General features: G+C 53.5%; 2 protein-coding genes across 3 annotated transcripts; one reads left to right on the top strand and one right to left on the bottom strand.

Moving 5' to 3' along the window:
* Positions 1-115: 115 nt before the first annotated feature.
* On the top strand, positions 116-7,469 carry ASPHD2 (aspartate beta-hydroxylase domain containing 2). Its single transcript, XM_048964101.1, has 4 exons — positions 116-225; positions 2,259-3,251; positions 4,529-4,642; positions 5,284-7,469. Exons 2-4 carry the CDS (start codon positions 2,444-2,446, stop codon positions 5,391-5,393), a joined length of 1,032 nt encoding a protein of 343 aa, XP_048820058.1. The 5' UTR covers positions 116-225; positions 2,259-2,443; the 3' UTR covers positions 5,394-7,469.
* Positions 7,470-7,568: 99 nt separating this feature from the next.
* On the bottom strand, positions 7,569-19,446 carry HPS4 (HPS4 biogenesis of lysosomal organelles complex 3 subunit 2). 2 transcript variants are annotated; one of them, XM_048964098.1, is made up of 13 exons: positions 19,345-19,446; positions 18,940-19,030; positions 18,438-18,581; positions 17,442-17,549; positions 16,961-17,077; positions 16,724-16,818; positions 16,340-16,412; positions 15,665-15,698; positions 14,971-15,058; positions 13,603-14,509; positions 10,913-11,045; positions 10,161-10,269; positions 7,569-8,775 (listed from the first exon to the last, which is right to left on the bottom strand). In XM_048964098.1, exons 1-13 carry the CDS (start codon positions 19,410-19,412, stop codon positions 8,604-8,606), a joined length of 2,139 nt encoding a protein of 712 aa, XP_048820055.1. In that variant the 5' UTR covers positions 19,413-19,446; the 3' UTR covers positions 7,569-8,603. The 2 variants fall into 2 exon arrangements, with proteins under 2 accessions (XP_048820055.1, XP_048820056.1); XM_048964099.1 differs by lacking the exons at positions 18,940-19,030; positions 19,345-19,446 and adding an exon at positions 18,270-18,344 and having other exon boundaries at positions 18,438-18,550.
* Positions 19,447-19,481: the final 35 nt, after the last annotated feature.

Genomic DNA, 19,481 nt, shown 5'->3' with positions numbered 1-19,481 from the left:
GTGCGGGAGCGCGGGGGAGCGGCGAAGAGCGGGGGCGGCCGCAGCGGAGGGCGGGGCCGGGCGGGCGGTGCGTGGCCCGGGGCTTGCAGGCTGTGCCGCCCGGCGCGGTGCCGGCGGGGGCGGCGCGGGCCCCTCCTGCCCGGGCTGCTGGGAGTTGTGGTCCGAGGAGGCGGCGAACGAAGCGGAGCGGCGGCCCCGCACGTCCTCGCACGGCAGCAGCAGCAGGTCGGTGCCGCCGCATCCGGCGCGGGGCGGGCGGGGCCGGGCGCTGCGGGGTCGGGATGCGGGGCCGTTCGGCGCGGGGGATGCAGCCGTGCCCGGGGCTCCACGGCGGGTGACACCGCGGGGACGGGTGCCGCCGATGTGACACGGGCGTGCCGCAGCGGGCGATGCCAATTGGGGTGACACCGTCGCAGCGAGCGGCACCGTTGGGGTGGCACCGAGCTGCCTGGCCGCGCTCCAGCTCCGTAGTAGCAGCCCACGGCCGGCCTCGCCCCGGCACTCGCGTGCCCGCAGAGCAGAGCGCGATGCCGCCGAGCAGAGGCCATCCCCGCCGTTCAGCCTGGCTGCTGGGGCACGCGGTGTGGGGATCCCGGCCCACAGCCGCCTCTTTCCGGAGCTGCCGGTGCCCTGCGAAGCTGTCAGGATGTAACTTGGTGCTGCATCGGAGCCTCTCTGCTTCATTACGTAACGCCGCTGCTGCCTGGCACGGAGCTCGCATCCACGTCCTGCACAACTTCGGGGCACCGGGGAATTGATGGGCGCTATTCGGGACCGACTGCCGTTTGTTATCAGCTGACGATGCGTGGATCTCAGCTGCGTGCAGTGGAGCTGCGTGCTAAAGCTGCGTGCAGTGGAGCAGGGCATCTCCTGCATCCTGGGTGCCCCTTGGGTTGGGGCACTGCTCTGCCACACACCAGCACAGCAGTGGGGCTGCCTGTGTCAGCACGGGAGTGAGCTGCCGGGCTGCATCCAACCCCATTTCCCAGCCTTTTCCTGGGGAGTCGGGATGGGTGCTAGGTGCTTTTGGTCTCTCATTGTCTTGATGGCTGCCCCATGTGAAGTTCTGCCTGCAGCCCTGGGCTGGCAGAGGGGCTGTGCCTATGGTGGAGGCTCCCAAGACTGTCAGACCCCTCTAGGCAGCCTCAGAAGGTCCCTAATGCCAGTCTCCCTGCTTTGTTCCAGAGCTGGATTGCTGCTTTGAATGCCACTGGCATTATGGGGTCGTGCCACGCTGGGGAACACCCCTGGCATTGGCCCATGGTGATGCTTGGGAAGGAGGGGTGTGCTGGAGAAGCTGGAGGGACTCCAGCCACTGGGGATGGAGGGAAGCTGCCTTGAAATTTCCAGGCAGCTCCAACGTGCCACGTGGACTGCAGGGCCCAGGCAGAGGGTGTGGGGAGGTGTGCATGTCTCTCCCATCTGAGCAGAGCTGTCCCTGCCTTTGGGCTGCAGCTGCAGGAAGGCTCCTGCCACTGCTCCACCAGCTGAACCACGTCCCCCTTGCCATCTGTGGGGAAATGCGCATAGATTAAGAAGCTGCAGGACCTCAGCAGAGAAAGAAGGGAAAGGCTGGAGATCTTTCTTACCTGATAAACCCATCCTGCACCTTCAGGTTGGTGCTCCTACAAAGAGACAGAGAAGTGGTGGGGATGGAATTTGGACTGGGCACAGGCATCCCATGCATAGCTGCAGAGAGCAGGAGTGTCACCTCATCCCACTCCTGCCCTAAAAGCTCCACCAGCCTGGAGCCTTGCTGGCATCTCTGCTTTGTTCTGCACTTTAGTGAAGCCTGCAGCGATGGGATGTTACGCTGCAATGGGCGCGAGCCCATGGGGCTGTCAAAGGGAGCCTGTGGAGGGTGCTGGCTTCAGTGCTGATTGCAACCCCACTGTCTGCAGGGACAGAGTCCTTTAGAAGGAGAGTTGTTTCAGAGCATTTAGATCAAGATGATAAATTGATGAGTAGTGAGATAGGGCTGTTAAGATCTTGGCCCGTGGCTGCCTTATCAGCTGGATTTCAGGCACGATAAGGGACTGACAGAGAGGAGAAATTTGGGGGAAGAGCAAAGCAGGAGGTGGGGCAGTGGGAGCGAGGTGGGGGGATGGCTCTGCTGCTTCCCTTGTGGCTGGCATTGAAATCCCTATGGGCGATGCTGCTGGGAGTGAGTGTGGACTTCTTGTGGAACCACCCCAGGCTGCTGGGCCACTGTCCTCTGCCAGCACCCCCATAACACCTCTGGGTTTGTCTCTTCAAAGCCCCCCCAGCACTGCATTTCAGGATGAGGTGGGCACGGTGCTGCTGACCCCCGACTCCCGGGAACATGCCGAGCTGGGCCCGGCCGCGGCCCCGCACCCCCATGGCAGTGCTGCATGGAGTGGGTGCCCCTTCAGAGCACCAGGACTGAGCTCCGGGCCCCCCCTGCGCCCTCCACCACCCCACCATGCCTCTGGTGTGGCTGCCGGACTGGAGCTGCTCCCTGGACGGGCTGAGGGATTTCATCGCCGCCGGCATCCAGTCGTTCCGGGACTGCGACGGCGGCGCGCTGCTGGCCGTGGGCTGCCTGCTGCTGCTCTTTGTCTGGTACTGCTACCACGTGGGCCGCGAGCAGCCCCGCGCCTACCCCCCCGTCAACGCGTTGATGCAGGGCGCCGAGGCCAACGGCGTGCAGAACGGCTTCGTCTATTGCCACGCGCCCGAGTGCGCGCGCTGCTCGCCCCACGATGGCCTCAACCAGAAGCTCTACCACAACCTGCAGGAGTACGCCAAGCGCTACTCGTGGTCCGGCATGGGCAGGATCCACAAGGGCATCCGTGAGCAGGGCCGCTACCTCAACAGCCGGCCCTCCATCCAGAAGCCGGAGGTGTTCTTCCTGCCCGACCTGCCCACCACCCCCTACTTCTCGCGGGACGCTCAGAAGCACGACGTAGAGGTGCTGGAACGCAACTTCCAGACCATCCTGTGCGAGTTTGAGAGCCTCTACAAAGCGTTCTCAAACTGCAGCCTCCCGCAAGGATGGAAAATGAACAGCACGCCCAGCGGGGAGTGGTTCACCTTCTACCTGGTGAACCAGGGCATGTGCGTGCCCAGGAACTGCAGGAGATGCCCACGGACGTACCGCTTGCTCGGCAGCCTTCGCACCTGCATTGGCAACAATGTCTTTGGGAACGCTTGCATCTCCGTGCTGAGCCCGGGCACCGTCATCGCCGAGCACTACGGCCCCACCAACATCCGCATCCGCTGCCACCTGGGTGAGTGCCTGGCAGGTGGGCTTTCTGTGGGCTATCCCTGCTCCAGGGCAGCATGGAGTGTATCCAAGCTGCTCCCGTCCACCCTGGGGTCGATTCTCACCCCACTGGATGTTGCTGTGCACCCAGAGCGGGGCCGGGTGCCACCCTGATGCCAGACTCAGGGTAGGGACAGGGCCGTGTACCGGTGGCTCTGGGTGTCCCCTCGGTGCTCCCAGCCCCACGGGTGCTGGGAAGAGCCCGTGCAGCACAGATGGAGGCGGGGGAGGCACCGCACGGGCGCTGCTGGCAAACAGTGAGCGTGGCTGCTCTGCCAGCTCCCTTTGGGTGAGCGCCGGCGGTGGCTGCCTTTGCTTAGAAGCAGGAGATGGTCTCAGAGCTGATCGGAGGGTGCTTCAGAGCAGCCAGGGCAGATGCACTCTGTGGAGGGGCAGAGCACAGAGCAGGCAGAGCTCAGCCAGGTCCTAGCTGTAGGTGCAGGCAATGTGGGTCCCTCCTTTGTCCTGCTCTCCCCTACATCTCACTCCACCTGCTTCTGGCTGCTACCCTGCAGCCAGGCTGCAGTACTCCCACAGACATCCCCACCTGTTCCAGCTCCTGCTGTGCCCACAGAGTGGTTGCATTTGAGCCAAGTCCCTTCCAGGTCAGTTGCTCTGCAAAGCAGGACAGCACTCTGCTTAGATGAATCTTTCCAGGTGTTTCCCCAGAATCCAGGGGCCACATATATCATCACCAGTCCTGCTTCCCCAGGGTTGCCTGCCTGCATCCAGACCCATCCAGCTGGAGCTACTGCATAGGGAAATGCATTTGGTTTTTGTAGTCTTTGAAACATACATTAGAAACACCCAGCAGCTTTTGTGCTTCTGGCTCTCCTGGGCAGCTGCAGTCCTTGCTATGCTTGCTTGGATTTGGCACAGAACTCCGCTCTGCTCATTTGCAGCATTTTTACCATTTGCAGGTCATGGGAGCGCTGCTCCTTTCTGCACCTCAGCTGCATCCTCAGGGCAGGTGACTGCTCCAGCTCCAGCTCCAGCTCCAGCTGCTCAAAGGCTGCCATGGGTGACATTGCTGCTGCACAAGATGGTGTTAACAGCACCCAGGGGCCTCTGCCCTGTGCTGAGCTCAGCATCTGCTGCTCCTGCTCCCTGCGGGGAAGCAGCCCCTTGACACCCCTCAGTCTCTTCTTTGCCCACAGTAAGCAACATGGAACTCACTGCTCATGTTTTGGGACTGCTCCCTGCAGGAACTGACCCACCTCTGTCCTCTGTTTGTGCCCAAAGGTCTGAAGACCCCCAGCAACTGCGAGCTGGTGGTGGGGGGTGAGCCGCAGTGCTGGGCTGAGGGTCGCTGCCTGCTCTTTGATGACTCCTTCCTGCACACCGCCTTTCATGAAGGTAAGCATGGGGCTGAGGGCTGCAGTCCCCTCCTCCCCCAGTTCTACCCCAGCTTCCTCCCTGTTTCCTGGGACTCCAGCCCCAGACCTGCAGGGGCTGCCCCCCCAGCAGACAACTTGCGCATCCTGTGGCAGCATAGTGCTGCAAGAGGGTGTAGGGTTGGCTTTGCTGCCTTGGTGCCTGCTGGAGGCTGTTCTGCTTTGCCTCTCCTGCCTTAGCCAGTATTAGTTGCCGATGGCATGGAAGAACGAAGCAGAGCTGCTTCATGCAAAGAAGCAGGTGGGAGAACAAAAGCTGTTGCTCCCACATATTCCCTGCTATGGAATTAGGAAACGCAGCTTATTTCGGAGCCACGGGGATGGGCAAGGGCAGAATAGCGCAGCAGCAGCTCTGAGCCACAGCTGCAAGGATGGCACTCAGCACCACACCTGCTGCCCTGCTGTGTGTGACTGCAAAAAAGCAGCACAGGGGCCCTGCAGGGAGCACCCTGCCCTGTGAGCAGGAGGCATAAGGCAGCAATGTACAGGCGGTGCTCAGTGGAGGTGCACTGTGCTGGGCTGCACGCAGCAACCTCACCAAGCACCTCAGTGCTGCCAGCAGGGCACGGAGCAGTGCCTCACCCTCTACCTCATCCCACCCAGGTCCACCAGAGGAGGGTCCCCGTGTGGTCTTCATGGTGGACCTGTGGCATCCCAACGTGGCAGCTGCCGAGCGCCAGGCACTGGATTTCATCTTTGCCCCAGGACGCTGAGATCACCGCCGCGCTGTCAGGGTGAGGGCACCACAGCTCCAGCACCGCCTGTGGACGCTGCCCAGGGCAGAGGCTTCCTCACAGTGCCGGGGTCTCCTCCTGTGGGTCTTGTAAATGGAACCTTCGACGTGTATCTGCGGCATCTCTCTCCTTCCATCAAGGCTTCAGGGATTACTTTCCACCATGGCGGTGCATTGCCTTCTCTCCGTGGTTAGATGCAGTCCCACTCCCATCCGTGTTATGTTGCTCGTGTTTTGCAGTGTTCAGAAGTAGAGTTACAAGGGTGTTTGTTTGAATGTAATAATGTAAAGTTTCCTGTGGTCACTAAAAGGACAACGCTCACATGCCCAAGACAGCAAAGCGGGGCGAAGTGCTGCGCTCAGCCTGCCCCTGCCCAGCTTGCAGCCCCCATGCTGACAGATGGATGGACAGACAGAGGGCAGAGGGCTGCAGTGGCACCACAATGGGACAGCACCCCATGGGATGGTACCGTGATGCCCGCTGGCTTGGCTTCCCATTGCCCAGGCAGCACACCCACCCTGCTGAAGGGACGGTGCACGGCCAGCCCTGCTCTGTAACCTCACCTGAGGTGTTACCAATGCCTAAGTGTCCTCCCTGCTTTACCTGCAACCCTTGGTTCTCACAAGTCGAAGCCAGGATGCCCGCAGGGGCAGGTGGCAGTTCAGAGGGACTCTGGTTTGCCGCAGAGAGGGCAGAGAGGAGTGGCAGCCAGCCCTCCTGCTGCTGCTCATCCCTATCCCACAGCCAGGGCTGGGATGCAGTGCCCACGCAGCTGAGAGCACAGCAAAGGTTTCCAGGCTCAGCATCACCCTCCTCCCAGCCCTTCCTAGGGACACAACTGCACTCGAGAACGATTTCTTTACAGATTTTTCAGATTGCAAGATAAGGCAGAGATTTCAAATACATCCGAGATATTTTTTACACCTGTCTTGTTACAGAATATCTGAAGTGCATGATTTCTACACGCATTGATTATTTGGAAAGAGGCTCTGAGGAAGCAGGCTGGCTTGGTAACTGTCTGACAGTTTGGTAGCATTCCTACAGTGGATAAGTAAAGATTATCAATAAACCGTTGTGCTGAAAACAGACCAGACTCTGGCTGCTTGTGTAACTGTTCCAGGGTAAAGCAAAACACAGAGGATCTGGATCTTTTCCTGAGCTGGCCCCAGCAGCTCAGCTCGCTGTAAGGAACAAAGCATTGGAAATAACAGGAGCTGCAGAGTGGGAGGAGGTGATGGGCTGAGGCTGAACTGACATGCAGCGAGTGAGAGCACAGCCCCAGCCCCCTGCCCGTGCTATTAGGAAGCACGATGGGCAGCTGCCTGGCAGCTCCCTGCATTGATCCCAGCCCTCAGGTCCCTGCTGCCCTGTGAAGCTGGACAGCTGACCCCCACCTGCCATCAGCACTGCCCCTGCCAAATGAGCACCAGGAAACCACCACAGAGATCCAGCGCTCTTCAGGTTTGACAGAAGGGCTTTCCAAAAGGAGAGAAAAATAAATACATTCCCCAATCCACATTTTGGAAAACATTTGCAGCTGCCTGCAGTGACACATCAAGGGCAGCAAGCAGCCTCCACAGGAGCAGCTATAGGATGCTGTGCTGCCTTTCACATAACATTTGCTGTCCTTCTGCACAAAAGCCAGTACCCAATACAACCCCTCCAGCCCCAGGGCAGCTTGGCACTGCTCAGCAACAGCCCTGACCCCGTTAGAAAGACATGGCCAGGGCAGCAGCTGCTCCTCATCATTGCACTTTAACATGACCCTTCTAAACATCCCCTCTCCCATGCAATCGTTAAGCCTAGAACACTTTACTATCCTACCATAAAGACCATGTTCCTCTTAAGCAAAGCCCTGGAGGGGATCCTGGAGGCCAGATGCAGCTCAAGCAGTGGAACACAACGGAACCAGCCCAGCTGTTCACTGCTAACAGACGGCACAGCAGATTGCAGCAGAAGATTCCTGAAGGCATCTATGCTGTGCTTTGCTGCTGTGCCAGAACTCCCTCCTGTCCCTCTCAGGCTTTTCCTTCAGCTCCATGCCTCCTGATGGAGCACAGAGCATTGCAGGAGCTCAGCCAGGAGGGAGCTGACAGCACCGTTCAGGTCACCCAATCCCAACAAGAGCCACAAACAAGGCAGAATGAGCAGGACTCTGGGTGCCAACATAGAGCTCTTGGATGAGTCTCAGACTTTTATTTTCACAGTGATGTGCATGTACGTAGCAGCAGCAGCCTCAGAACACAGCACAGTCATGGCAGGATTCATCACTCAGGGCTAGCAGCCACCACTGCCTGTCCCACCCCAGCAAGTCACTGACCAGGGGACAACAAGCAGAAAGACAGCAAGTGCCAAGGAGCTACAAAGCCTCTTTGGTCTCATCAGCTTAAGGGTCTGGCCCCTACCTTCTCAGCCAATGGAGTGCAAACAAACAGAAAGCCAGGAGGTGAAGCATGGTATTCCAACAGGAGGGGAAGGACATGGCTGGCTGAGGAGCAGAGGGTTGTAGTGCATCCAGAGGTTTGCAGCACCTTTCTGCTTCCTGGCGGGCAGCTTGGAGGGAACACTGAGCAGGCATGGGCAGAGGGACAAGGATTTGCCAAATGCAGCTACAGAATAAAACCTACTGACAGCTACTGGAGGGGAGTAAGGAATTTTGCAGCACTTGTTCTATTCCAGTTAGTCAGCTGGCAAGCTATTAATCAAGATAAGGCACTATGTTGCAGTAGGGAATCATTTCTGTAGATAAAGAGGTATAAAAAAAGTCCCAGTCTTACCAGGACAAACACAGTAACAGAACTCAAGGCGAGTGCAGGGTTTGAAAGCAAGCACTGCCCAGTAATTCACTGTCCTGGGTAGCTTACTGGGTAGCTTAGAGCAAGGAGAGGTTCTACTTTTGGTCAAGGCACTTTGTGAGCCTGTCTGTAGTGGCAGAGCACCACAAGGAGTCCTACAAGTCAACGTAAACTGAACACCCCAACACAGCTATTTTCTATCTTCAGTCTTTGGTAAGTGCTAACATCAATGACATCATGCACCACGTGCTGCAGGAGCAGGGCAATAAGAGTGCTCCTTCATCAGGGCAGGCTGGAGACCACAGTTAGCACAGAGCATGGTGCTTACAGAACAAACGGCTTTGAGAATTTGGTTCCTCATTATTGCTGAGATACGCTGCCTCGGTGCATCAGTTCAAAGTAGGTTCACTCCATGCTTCAGCAGCTTTTGCTTGGCCTTGTTTGGCAAACTGAAAGCATTGTCCTGAGGGTTGGGAGCACCCGAGTTGCGGAGCGGAGCACCCAGCTGCTGGAAGTAGGTCTCCTGGACGGGGTTCCGGCAGGCATACACTGCTGTGGAGGCATTCCTGGTGAGACAGGAGAGAAAGCAGAAGTCAGGACTTACAGTTTTGTGATCACAGTGCTGGGCACTGGACTCCCACCTAGTTAGGACTTCAAGATCCATCTAAACCCTGCAAAGTATTGCCAGAAGGCCACAGGGAATCAGACCCTCCTTCTGAAAGGACTAGATCCTAAAAGGAAGGGTCATATATCCCTCATGGCCTGTGATCAGCTCAGCAGCACTAACACCTAACTCACTGCTGCTGTCCATAAGCACATCACCCTGCAGCAGGAACAACACGAGGTTATTTAGTCACATGTGTGATGAAACCAAGACTCTGATCAGATACTGTAACCAAACAGGCTCAAGTCATTGAGTAAAAAGCCAGCACTCAGTGTTTACCTGTGAGAGAGCTCAGAGGAAGCAAAGCAAAGAACTCTGCATTCCTCCTTGACAGCGGAAAGCAGCAACTGATGTGTTTGCTGACACCCTCCTGTGACAACTCTCCATAAGAGAAAGCAGTTTTAGTCATCTTGTTACTCAGTCTGATTCACACACACAGTTGCTTTTTTTGGGGCAACACAGAATGCGCCAGCTTACCCAGTATCAGATTTAAGGAGCCAGTCAATCTAATGCTAAACAAGGAATCTCCAGCACTGGAGTATGATTCACGTTCCCTTGGCAAGCATCATAAAAAGTGAAGCAGAAATTCCCAGAAGCATCTTTATTTCATCACGTTTTGGACAAACAAGCATGACCAAGCAAGCAGAATCTCTGCTCACACAACATAACCACCTTCCTTGAGGATGCAGGAGCACAGAGTGCTGCAGCACAGAAGCAGCCTCAGCTGTGGCTGCGTGGAGAGGCTCTGACTGTGATAAGACCATCTTGCTTGGCGCATCACAATCGAGTTTGCCACGCACATTACTGTGTGTTTCCAACTCAACAAGCCGTACAAGAAAACAAAATCTAGGTTGCCAATTCTGTGCGCCTTTGGCTCGCAGCCGAGACAAATTTATTAGGAACAGCTATATTTAAAACTGTCTCTTAGAACCTTATGGTGCCAGGATCTGATAATATTCTAGTATTATATCTTAATCCAAACCCATGGCACAACTCAGCTGTGCCTTCAGCTCACTCACATCAGTGCCATTTTAGCTTACTAGCACCCAGATCACACTACAGGCAGAATATGAAGCACCCTGCATCTGAAGAGCAGAGTGCTTAATAAGAGAGAATGAGGGAATAAAGTGACACGACTAACCACTGGTTAGAGACTCCACTGTGATGACTGCACTTGCCAGACCTCAGCCAGCCGTGCCAGAGAACACTGATGCAGCACTTACCTACTTTATACGCTACACAGCGGCTCTGTGCCTAGAAGAGGGGGGAGTAATGAACACACCTTACCTTACAATCACTTCTGAAACAGTTGGAAGCTGATTGAAGTCGGAATGGATCAGCGTGGCAGCCCTCAGGAAGTGCCGATCCAGTGGGCCAGGTGGATGGGGCACGTTGGCTGCAGGACACAAGCAGAGGGGTGTTAGAAGCCTGTGCTATGAAGAAGGGTGCTCCTATTTTCCAAGCAGGAAAATGCTGTGGATTTCTTCTACATTCCCTGTGTATCAGCAGAGCAGAGTGGATGACACCCTAAGTGCCAGTGTGACCTCAACATCCAGTAGCTGCATATTGCTCAGCCACACACAAAGCCTGGGGTGCTGGGTGCCCCTCTGCCTCTGCCCACGTGTACCCAGATTGTAGGGGCGCAAGGAAGACCTGAGGAGTGGTCACCTGCAATCACTGGGGTTTCTCTCATTCCCTAGGGTGATTCTTCTAAGCTGCAGAGAGCCAGCCTGCTGTCTGGGAGGCTGCCAGGAAAAGGGAAATATGAGAATGAACAGGAGCAGTTTGTGCATGAGGCTTCCTGCATGCACATGGTCTGCCATCAGCCCAGGACAGCATTCTTTCAACTGCTTGCTACCAACAGCTCCCAGATCTTGCTCCTCCCAGCTAGAAATGACTTAACACTGCTGTACCATCACTTGGGGCCATTTCTTAAGTGTCAGCTGCACCAACTTAGCAAGCAACGTGTCTGAGAAGCCACTTGAAATATGAGGAAAGGTTACCACAAACCCCAAACAGTCCATCAAGTGCAGGCTTACCTGTGAGCACATTCTGGATGCAGTCATAGTGAGTGAAGCTGTAAGTTGCCTTGGCTGAGGACAGAAAGTCTTTGGGCAAAGTCTCCCTCAGATGAACCTCGAGGCCATTCAGAGAAGCCAGACTGCTGTGGTACTGTATACAGGGTAAAAGGCATATGTTAGAGCAGACGTGTAAGGAGGCAGCGTAGGGAGCATGGTGACTGATGCCCATGTCACAGGGATCAGAGCCTTCCTGCTGCTGTCCTGGCTCCCACCAGAACTGTGGTAACATGGGCAGAAGGAAGCAGTGAGACGGGGACTCAGAAAAGGGCACCCCAGCCTGGAAACAAGCCATTAAATCCCCTGATGCTATCTGCAACAGGAAGACACCGTTAATTTTATCATCAAACATTACCCATCCGGGGCTCATTTTTATATCCTGCCCATGACTTTCTGCAGCACAGAACATTGCTCTGCTGTTCAGCTTTATACCAGAAAGATACAACCCAGACGTGTACATCTGCATGTCGTGATGGATTTAGGTGCCTGCAGGGTTTCCTGCAGCACTCTCTCTGTACCCCAGATATATACTCCCAATGCCCTCTGCCTGGGCATGGAGGCTGCCAGCAGGCACTGGATTATCAGTAGAAGGGAAAAAGCAAATAAATGCATAATTTACCTGAAGGCAGTGACAGCCCAGCAGGGAGCTACAGACCTGAGTGAGACACATGCACACATCAATGCAGTAGCACACAAGGCAGGGGATGGGAGCAGGGCAGCTCTGTGAGGGCCTGGTGCTCCCCACAAGGCTCTGGGCCAGCAGTAGGACTGCAGCCTTGGTGCAGCGGGCAGATTAACTCCGTTATCTCCCTAATCCTCCACCTCGCTCCCTCCCCAGCTATGTAGAGGATCAGGCCTCCACTCGGCACAACACAGGGCCTGCCCTTGACCCCAGGTTGCAGGACAGATCTGCTTTTCTATGCAATGAAGAAAAGGGATAACAGCCTAGAGCCTACACAGCCACACACCAGGACAAGGCTCCTGCCTGCTCTGCAGCGAAGGTCTGCGCTAGGAGCCACTCCCTGGGGTCTGGTCTCTGCTGCCTGCTGCTTGCAGCTGCACAAGTAGCATATTTTACCCTTCTTTGGTGTCATTCAGGGACCTCAAAGCACTCGACAAATTAACTACAACTAAGCTTTGACAACCCTGTGAGCTGAGGTTCATTTTTAATCCACAGATAAACAAAGGAACAGAGAGGCTGAGGTGGTGCCTCATGCCCAAGCACGATGCCAGCAGCAGCCTGCAAGGTCCCAGCTCTGTGACCTGGAGCAACGCGCTGTTCCTCCTGAGACAGCAGGACTGGCAGCACATCTCCTCCAGAAAGCAGCACTTGAACGAGCTGAGTGACAAATTGAGCCAGGGTGGGCCCACTGTGCTCACTGCCAGTCGTTCTCAGGTTTTGATGGGGAAAAAGACATGCAATGCATGCCTGTCACCAACAGTACTAACCCAATCTGCACCAGGAAGGACCTCCAGCTCTCAAGCCAGCAGTCCCTACCTGCTCACAAATCGCAGCCTCCTCCCTTCACCAGAGCAGGCACAGCACAGCAGGAGCTTTGCAGCCCTGTTCCAAACAAGCAGAATGGAGACAGGGCAACCTGACACAGGTGCTGCAGGAGGCTGGCCCCTGCAGTAATCCTTCCTCTAGCAAGGCAACCCCTCTGTGCCGTGCACCCCTCTGCATACAGGGGTAACAGATACGGCCCCCGGGTCTCAGAGCTCAGAAGCAAAGAGTAACCTTGAGGCTCTGCCAATGCTGGGAGGCAGCATTAGTCTGAGCTCTCCTCCACCTTCCAGTCTGACAACTAAAGAAATGAGGTTGTTCCTATGGCAACTGGCATATCAAACAGGCCTCTGCAGCTTTGACTCAGCTTCCTGGCTGAGGCAGAGGCAGGGCATCGCTCTGCAGACGAATACTTCACAGGGAAACGCCAGGAGCAGGCACATCCTTCCCCCGCACCCGTGAGCAGCTCATTAACTGCACTGCACTGCTCAGCAGGGAGCTGCACACAGCAGTGGAGGCATCCTGGATCGCTCCAGTCCTCACCTACATTGATGCGTGCTCTAGTGGCACCCATCACTCCTGCTGCAGGTCCCTGGGTAGGGGGAAGTGGAAGCGAGGGGAGGTGAGGAATGATCAGGCAGGTGGGGAGGGGTCCAAGCAGGCTGGGAGGGGATTCTAGCCAAGCAAACTCATCTAGAGAGGAAGCACTACTTGGAGCTGCTGCCAGATACATCTTGCTGGTGCCTCCAGACAGAAGCTGCGGCACACAATGTGGAAGTTAAACAGAGAACATACCTTGCTTTCCAAAAAGCACTACAGAACTGTCAGGGTTTCCAGCAAATCCCAAAAGCAGCATGGCCCCTTGGCAGCCAGCAGGGCTGTCTCACGCTTGCACTGACACGTTCTGCTCAGGAGTGTTGCACGGGTGCTAACACACAATAACAGCTCCGGGTGCCACCCGTGACAGCACTGCCACCTCTCAGGCTGGCTCCTCACGCTCACTAACAGATCTGAGTTCTCTCTGCTTGTGGTGACTGCTCAGCTAAGTGACTTTGCCTTTCACGCCACAAAGGGTGTAAGAGATCCCACCCTACCACAAGCCCAGCAGCTGTGAGATCTGCAGGTGCAGAGGATGTTTCCTACTTACCACATCCTCAATTGAGCTCTGGTCATCTCGGAGGCGATCTTCAGCTAGCAGAGTGAGCACGAGCCCCTTGATGCTGTGGACATACAAGCTCATCTGAATGAACTTGCAGTTCTTGTCTGACTCCGTGCCCTGAGCTGCCAGGCTGCCTGCCTGAGGCCAGTCCTGCTCCCCACTCTGAGTACAGCCTGTGTTCTCTGCTGGGGCACTGGGCAGCCCCTCCTGAACATCCACAGCCACTGACTGATTCTTGCTTCCGAGCTCTGACTGTGAAACAGGGGTTGGGCAATCCAAATTCCAACTACCACTGGCTGCATCACTTTCTGCACAGATGCTATTTTGGCTCAGAGTCCCTCGTTCGTCTTGTTCACTCGACTTCCTTCTGCTCAGCTCTTGGGCAGCAGAGCAGGAAGTTGAACCGGCACTGTCTGCAAGACAGCTCTGAAAACTGTGTTGTTCAACATGAACAAGAGATTCCTGAGTGCTCTGACTCTCCTGTTCCTTGGCATATGGGTTTGGAAAGGAAAAACCTTCCAGATACGAATCTGTAGTTTGAGCATACTGAGCAGTATGGAGATTGGAAGGGCTCAGCAGCTCTTTCTTGTGTCCATCTGACGAGAAGGATGCTTTTCTACTGAGCTCTGACCTTTTGTTGCCTGGGTTGCTCAGTTCTGCTGTTGGAGAACTCTTTTTCCTGGCTTCCATTTTGGGGGAGCCCTTCAAAGGAATTGTGTCTGCAAAGCTGCCTGATTGCACGACATCTTCTGGTGTGGCCGTGCTTAAAGCTTGCTCAGGGAGCACACAGATATCATTCAGGCCTTGGTTTATGTGAATTCCTGTTGATTCTGAAATTGCTGGGGAGCTGAGAGCGTTCTTCTCTCCTCTAGGGCTTGCTGGGGCCATGGTAGATCTAGCAGGAGATGACAAATTGATTAAACTACTGCACTACTCTGTTTGGACTTGTTACATACCTAATAATTTTTATCACTTGCAGCTACAAAAGAACATCTACCTTGGTAAAGGACAAGGTATGTTCTAACACAGGTGAAAAGCATGGGGCTCTTCCATTGCAAACTCCCAGGAATGTTACTCCCTTATTCACAACACACAAAGTCTTAAAGAACAGCACTGTGAATTGAGAAACAACAGAACGGTTGGTCTTGGAAAACAGTTTTGCCTTAGGCTGCTTCACAGCAGACATATGGATACCTGAAATCCTATCCAGCCTCAAAGGCCTCAGGCAACTTCAAAACACAGATGCTACAGCCTGAATTAAACGTTTTAGAAAACAACAGCAATGGCTGTGAAGATACGGCGCCACACGTCGCCCCTTGCCCTAAAAGCCTCTCTATGATCACACTGCTCTCCTACCCATTCATCCACTCCACTCGGAGCACTGAGATCTCATCTTCTGTCAGGAACACCGGGACGATTCGGACACCCTGCGGCAGCGGAGAACCTGCAAGGGCAACAGAGGTCTGAGAATTACATTAGCATGCCCTGTCATACAGAACAGAAGCTCGACTCCACCCTGCGTTCTGGGGCATCACAAGATGACTGGGTCTGACTAGACTGTAATTTCCCATTCTCTTCATCTACTTAGTATCTAAAATGACACATTTTTCCCTTTTTCTTTTTTTTTTTCTCCCCTCTCCAACTGTCCTGGCACAATATCTATTAACCGATGCTCAAAAGCAACAACTGAAGGCTTGGACTGAAAGCATCAGCCATCTGTTTTCAGGGTTCTATCGGTGGCCAAGTAGACACATGGGTAACTGGAATAAAAGCAGGCATGTTGGGCATCTGCAGAACTCACAATTAAACTCAAAAGAGCAAACCTCCTTTGTTTAGCTGAAGGATCTAGTTCTGATTACACAACGCCCACTGGCACATGCTGACTAGCAGCAGCAGCACCCCTAGGGATACACTCATGCATTCAGCAAGAGCTTTGACACAAATCCCAGCAAACTGCCTCATACTCTCACTGCAGGGAACACAGCCCAGAGGGTTGCCATACTCTGCTGCTGGGCGCTTGACTATCAGCACTCCGCAGCTGGATGCTCACCAGGCTCCTGCTGCTCCTCACCTCCAGGCTCACTCTGAAAGAAAAGTCAAGAATCAGCCCTAGGACAGCCCTTTCAGTCTCCTCACAGAACAACAGAGTGCCCTGTTTGTGACTACAGCAGACCTTAAACCACCCCCTTCAGCAAATGCAGTCGTCAGTTTACCAGGCTTGACAATGGTTTGCTCTTTAAGTAGTTCTCAAAGTCAAAGAGACTTCCCAAGAAACAAAATACAGCTGGGAAAAATACCATAATCTCCCATTATTGCCTATTGGAGAGCATAAAATCTTGGTTCTCTCAACCTGAATGAGGAGAGAGGGCTTCCTCATGCTCAGTCTTGATATTTTTGGAGATCTTGAGCCCCATAATTACCAGTGATAAAGGCAATGAGAAGGGATCTATTTGTCAGTTTCAGATACTCATTTTGGATACTGAGCACTAAATTCCCAAATTTGGGTAAAACATTAATCAAAAAATCACATAGATGAGAATTCATAAACTCAGATTGAAAGAAAAATTCCTAGTGCCATGAAACCTTACTCAACCTTAATTAATAAAAGCTCTAATCATCAGCATCAATATGTTCTTCTCCATAACTCCACATGAAAATCTGTGTGACGAGCTCCAAGTTTATCTACATGAGCATAAATGTTGGCAGAGAATGCTCAGCAACATACCTGGCCTGAAGACTCACTGCCTTGGAGGAGAACTTTAGCAGTGAGAGGAGGTGGCAACTGGGTGCTCACAATCCTAGAAGAGCCAAACAAAGTCATACATGAGCAGAGTCATACTTGCATCTTGCTGAGATCCATGTTCTGCAGATCCTCCAAAAGGCCCTGAAGGAGGGGAAGTTTCACTCCAGCACAAAGCCCTCTGCAGCACTGCAGCAAGGCTCAGAGAACACTGACAACGTTTGCTTATAAAACAACGAATTAAATCCCATGCAAACAGAACAGCAGCACAGCATGATGCACTCTGGGAACACAGTCCTGAGAAAGCATGGATGGAATATGCAGACTTAACATGCAGGTTAACTCTCTGAGTCACACCTGGTTACTTACAAGCCTTTGTAGATAATGCAGCCTGCCAAGACGTGGGGAGACCGCTGGCAAGTCTGCAAGATGAGAGCTGCTTTCAGTAAAAGCAGTGGGTCCACCTAGACACAGAGAACCAGAAGTCATGCCAGAAAGCTCTTGGAAATACTCCAAATAGAAAAAAACCAACAAACAAACAAACCAACCAGAAATACTAGCACTAAGGCACTGATAGAGCTGTGCACTGCAGAGGACAGGCTTTACCTTGGTTTTGTCCAGATTCCAGAGAGAATTGAAAATCTTGTGGAGGTCATTGGTGCTTTTTTGGATATACTCAATGTATTTGTCCCACAGCCTGTTAAGCTCCTCCTGAGAGAACTCCTATGGACAACAAAAATCCACATGGCTATCAGTTCATTATCCTCACTGCGCTCAAATGGCTACATGTGATCAATCTGGGACAGCATCTACAAATGGCAAAGCTTATGAGCATCAGGAGGAAAACAACAAATATCTAGTAAACATCTTGCAAACATTTACACAGCCTTAGTGGAATAGGAGGATGGGCCTGCACATATCCAAGGATTATGATGTGAAAAGTGTGAGCTTAGTCTGATCCTTACAAGTAGGAAGACTGTAAGGGAACACAACAGAATGTCCGTACGAGGACAGAGCTTAGCCAATATAGAAAGGGTCAGAGATCTCCTCCTAGCCACAAACATCACAGCTACTGATCCTTAGTTACCATGTAAGCCTGGTGCACAGATCCATTGTAGAATGTGAAGAGGCTGATCAACTGCTCCAGAAACCGTCTACAGCTGATATCAGGGAGATCGACAGCACAGCCCAGCACCTTTAATGCAGAAAGCATTGAATGATGAGCATTCTCTGGGAAAACCCACAGACAACAGATGAGAATAACTTATACTTCTCTCAAGTGAGTATCAAAGGTACACAAGCAGTTTTGTAGCAGGCAAACAATCCCCAGGTCCACAAGTCAAATGAAAAGTAAATCCAAAAATACCCATGGAAGAGCTCTGGCACAGACAAGGTGAGTGAAAGAAGCTGGCAGAGCAGTGTTTTTACACACCCTCCCTTTCCATCACATGTCAGATGACCTCGCTCACTGCTAAGTAAGCTGAATGGCACTGCCAGTTAAACAGGTTCAACTGGCCTTAGTCCAGTTTCCCAGGGATGGCTTAGAGCACTTTTGTCATGGCTTTACTGCACACAGCTCTTTACACACTAAACATCTGTTAACGCTGACAAAGCCTTGCAGCAGGAATGCTGAGGGTTAAAAGGTCAAAGAGCAACACTTCTACACGGGGAGACCAAGTCCTTTTTACGAGCTCTGGCACACAGGCTTCTGTCCAGTCGTTGCCAATAGCCCATAGATGTAACTACAAAATATAAACTACAAAAGCCTCTAGTTTTGATTGACGCTGCCAGGCGCATATTAAGAACGCACGTTGGTTGTGAACACACAGATGAGGTACATGAAGCTTTTTAAGAACAGCTGACGTGATCGCCCTTACACGTGCTTACACGCTGTGGTAAACAAAACCTAAGTTACCTTGCAATGAAAAGTTGTGCATTGCAAGTTCACACCCTAGCTCTCCCCAGGTCTATCTGTGAGCAGGCCCATACCCTGAAAAGAAAAAAAAACCCTCTTAGTTTCATACAGCAGTTCAGTCCTCCTCCCTGCTTTAGTTCTGTAGTGCCTCCAGACCCCAGGACTCACCCAGAGATAGTCTCCATCCGCTATAACTGCAAACTTGAGCTTTCTCAAGCGAATAAGGCTTGGAGGAACTCCTGAAATCTCAGTCATGCAGTGTACCACTCCAGCAATCTGTCCACACAGCAGCTCCTGCTGGTCAGGGAGAGTCTAAAGGGAGGCAACAACAATTTATTGTCTTCCTTTTTAAAAGGGACTGGGAAGGAAAAAAAATCACAACTACATTCATAAATTCAATATCAGATGCAGTAGCAGAAGCAAATCTCAGCACTGCTGGCAGCTGCAGCTGTGGAAGCAGTGTGGGTACTCAGTAGTGCCGTGGGCAGCTCTGAGCTCCAGGCTGCACTGCCCTCTCACCCAGCTCCAGCCCCAGGAGGTTTTTGAGAGCTTTTACAAACACCGAATGAGAACTAAGCCAAAATTCCACCTGGAAATCCCGAATCAGAATTATCAGCGTGTTTTCACAGAGGCACCCACGTACAGGAGCCAAAACAAACGCAGCCCTTACCTGAGAAGGATAAAAATAACAAATCCCAGCGCTCGTAGGATCTCCCTCCTCCTTAACCTTGGAGCCATCATAAAGGAAGAAGTAATTCCACCTAGAAAACAAAGCATTGGCAGAGATGATTGAAACGCTTGGAAAGCACCACGTTTCTTCCCCCATCGCCTCAGGTACAGCACAGGCTGTTACGTGAGGCTGTTACTCCTCACAGAAACACCGAGGTGGGAAAGCAGCACAGAACAGTGCCACGTTATTAAAAAGGTCCCCGCAGGGCAGGGCATTCCCCGGATGAAGAAGATTCGGCCCGCCCGCGGGTGCCGCCCTGCGTGGGGGCAGCGGGCAGCTCCCCCTCCGTTCCCGCACTCCCTCTCCGTTCCCGCACTCCCCCTGGACCGCCTGCGCAGCGCTCACCACGGGGCCGGGCCGTCCTGAGGCCGAGCCATGAGCGCTGCGGCCTGGGGCACAGCACCGCCAATCATATGACCGCACCACGTGACCTCAAAACTACGGCAGGCCGAGAGGGGCAGCGTGATCACGTGAGCGCGCCC

The sequence above is a fragment of the Lagopus muta genome, chromosome 17 (genome assembly GCF_023343835.1).
Source record: "Lagopus muta isolate bLagMut1 chromosome 17, bLagMut1 primary, whole genome shotgun sequence".
NCBI lineage: Eukaryota > Metazoa > Chordata > Aves > Galliformes > Phasianidae > Lagopus > Lagopus muta.
This window is presented reverse-complemented; position numbering and strand designations above follow the sequence as displayed.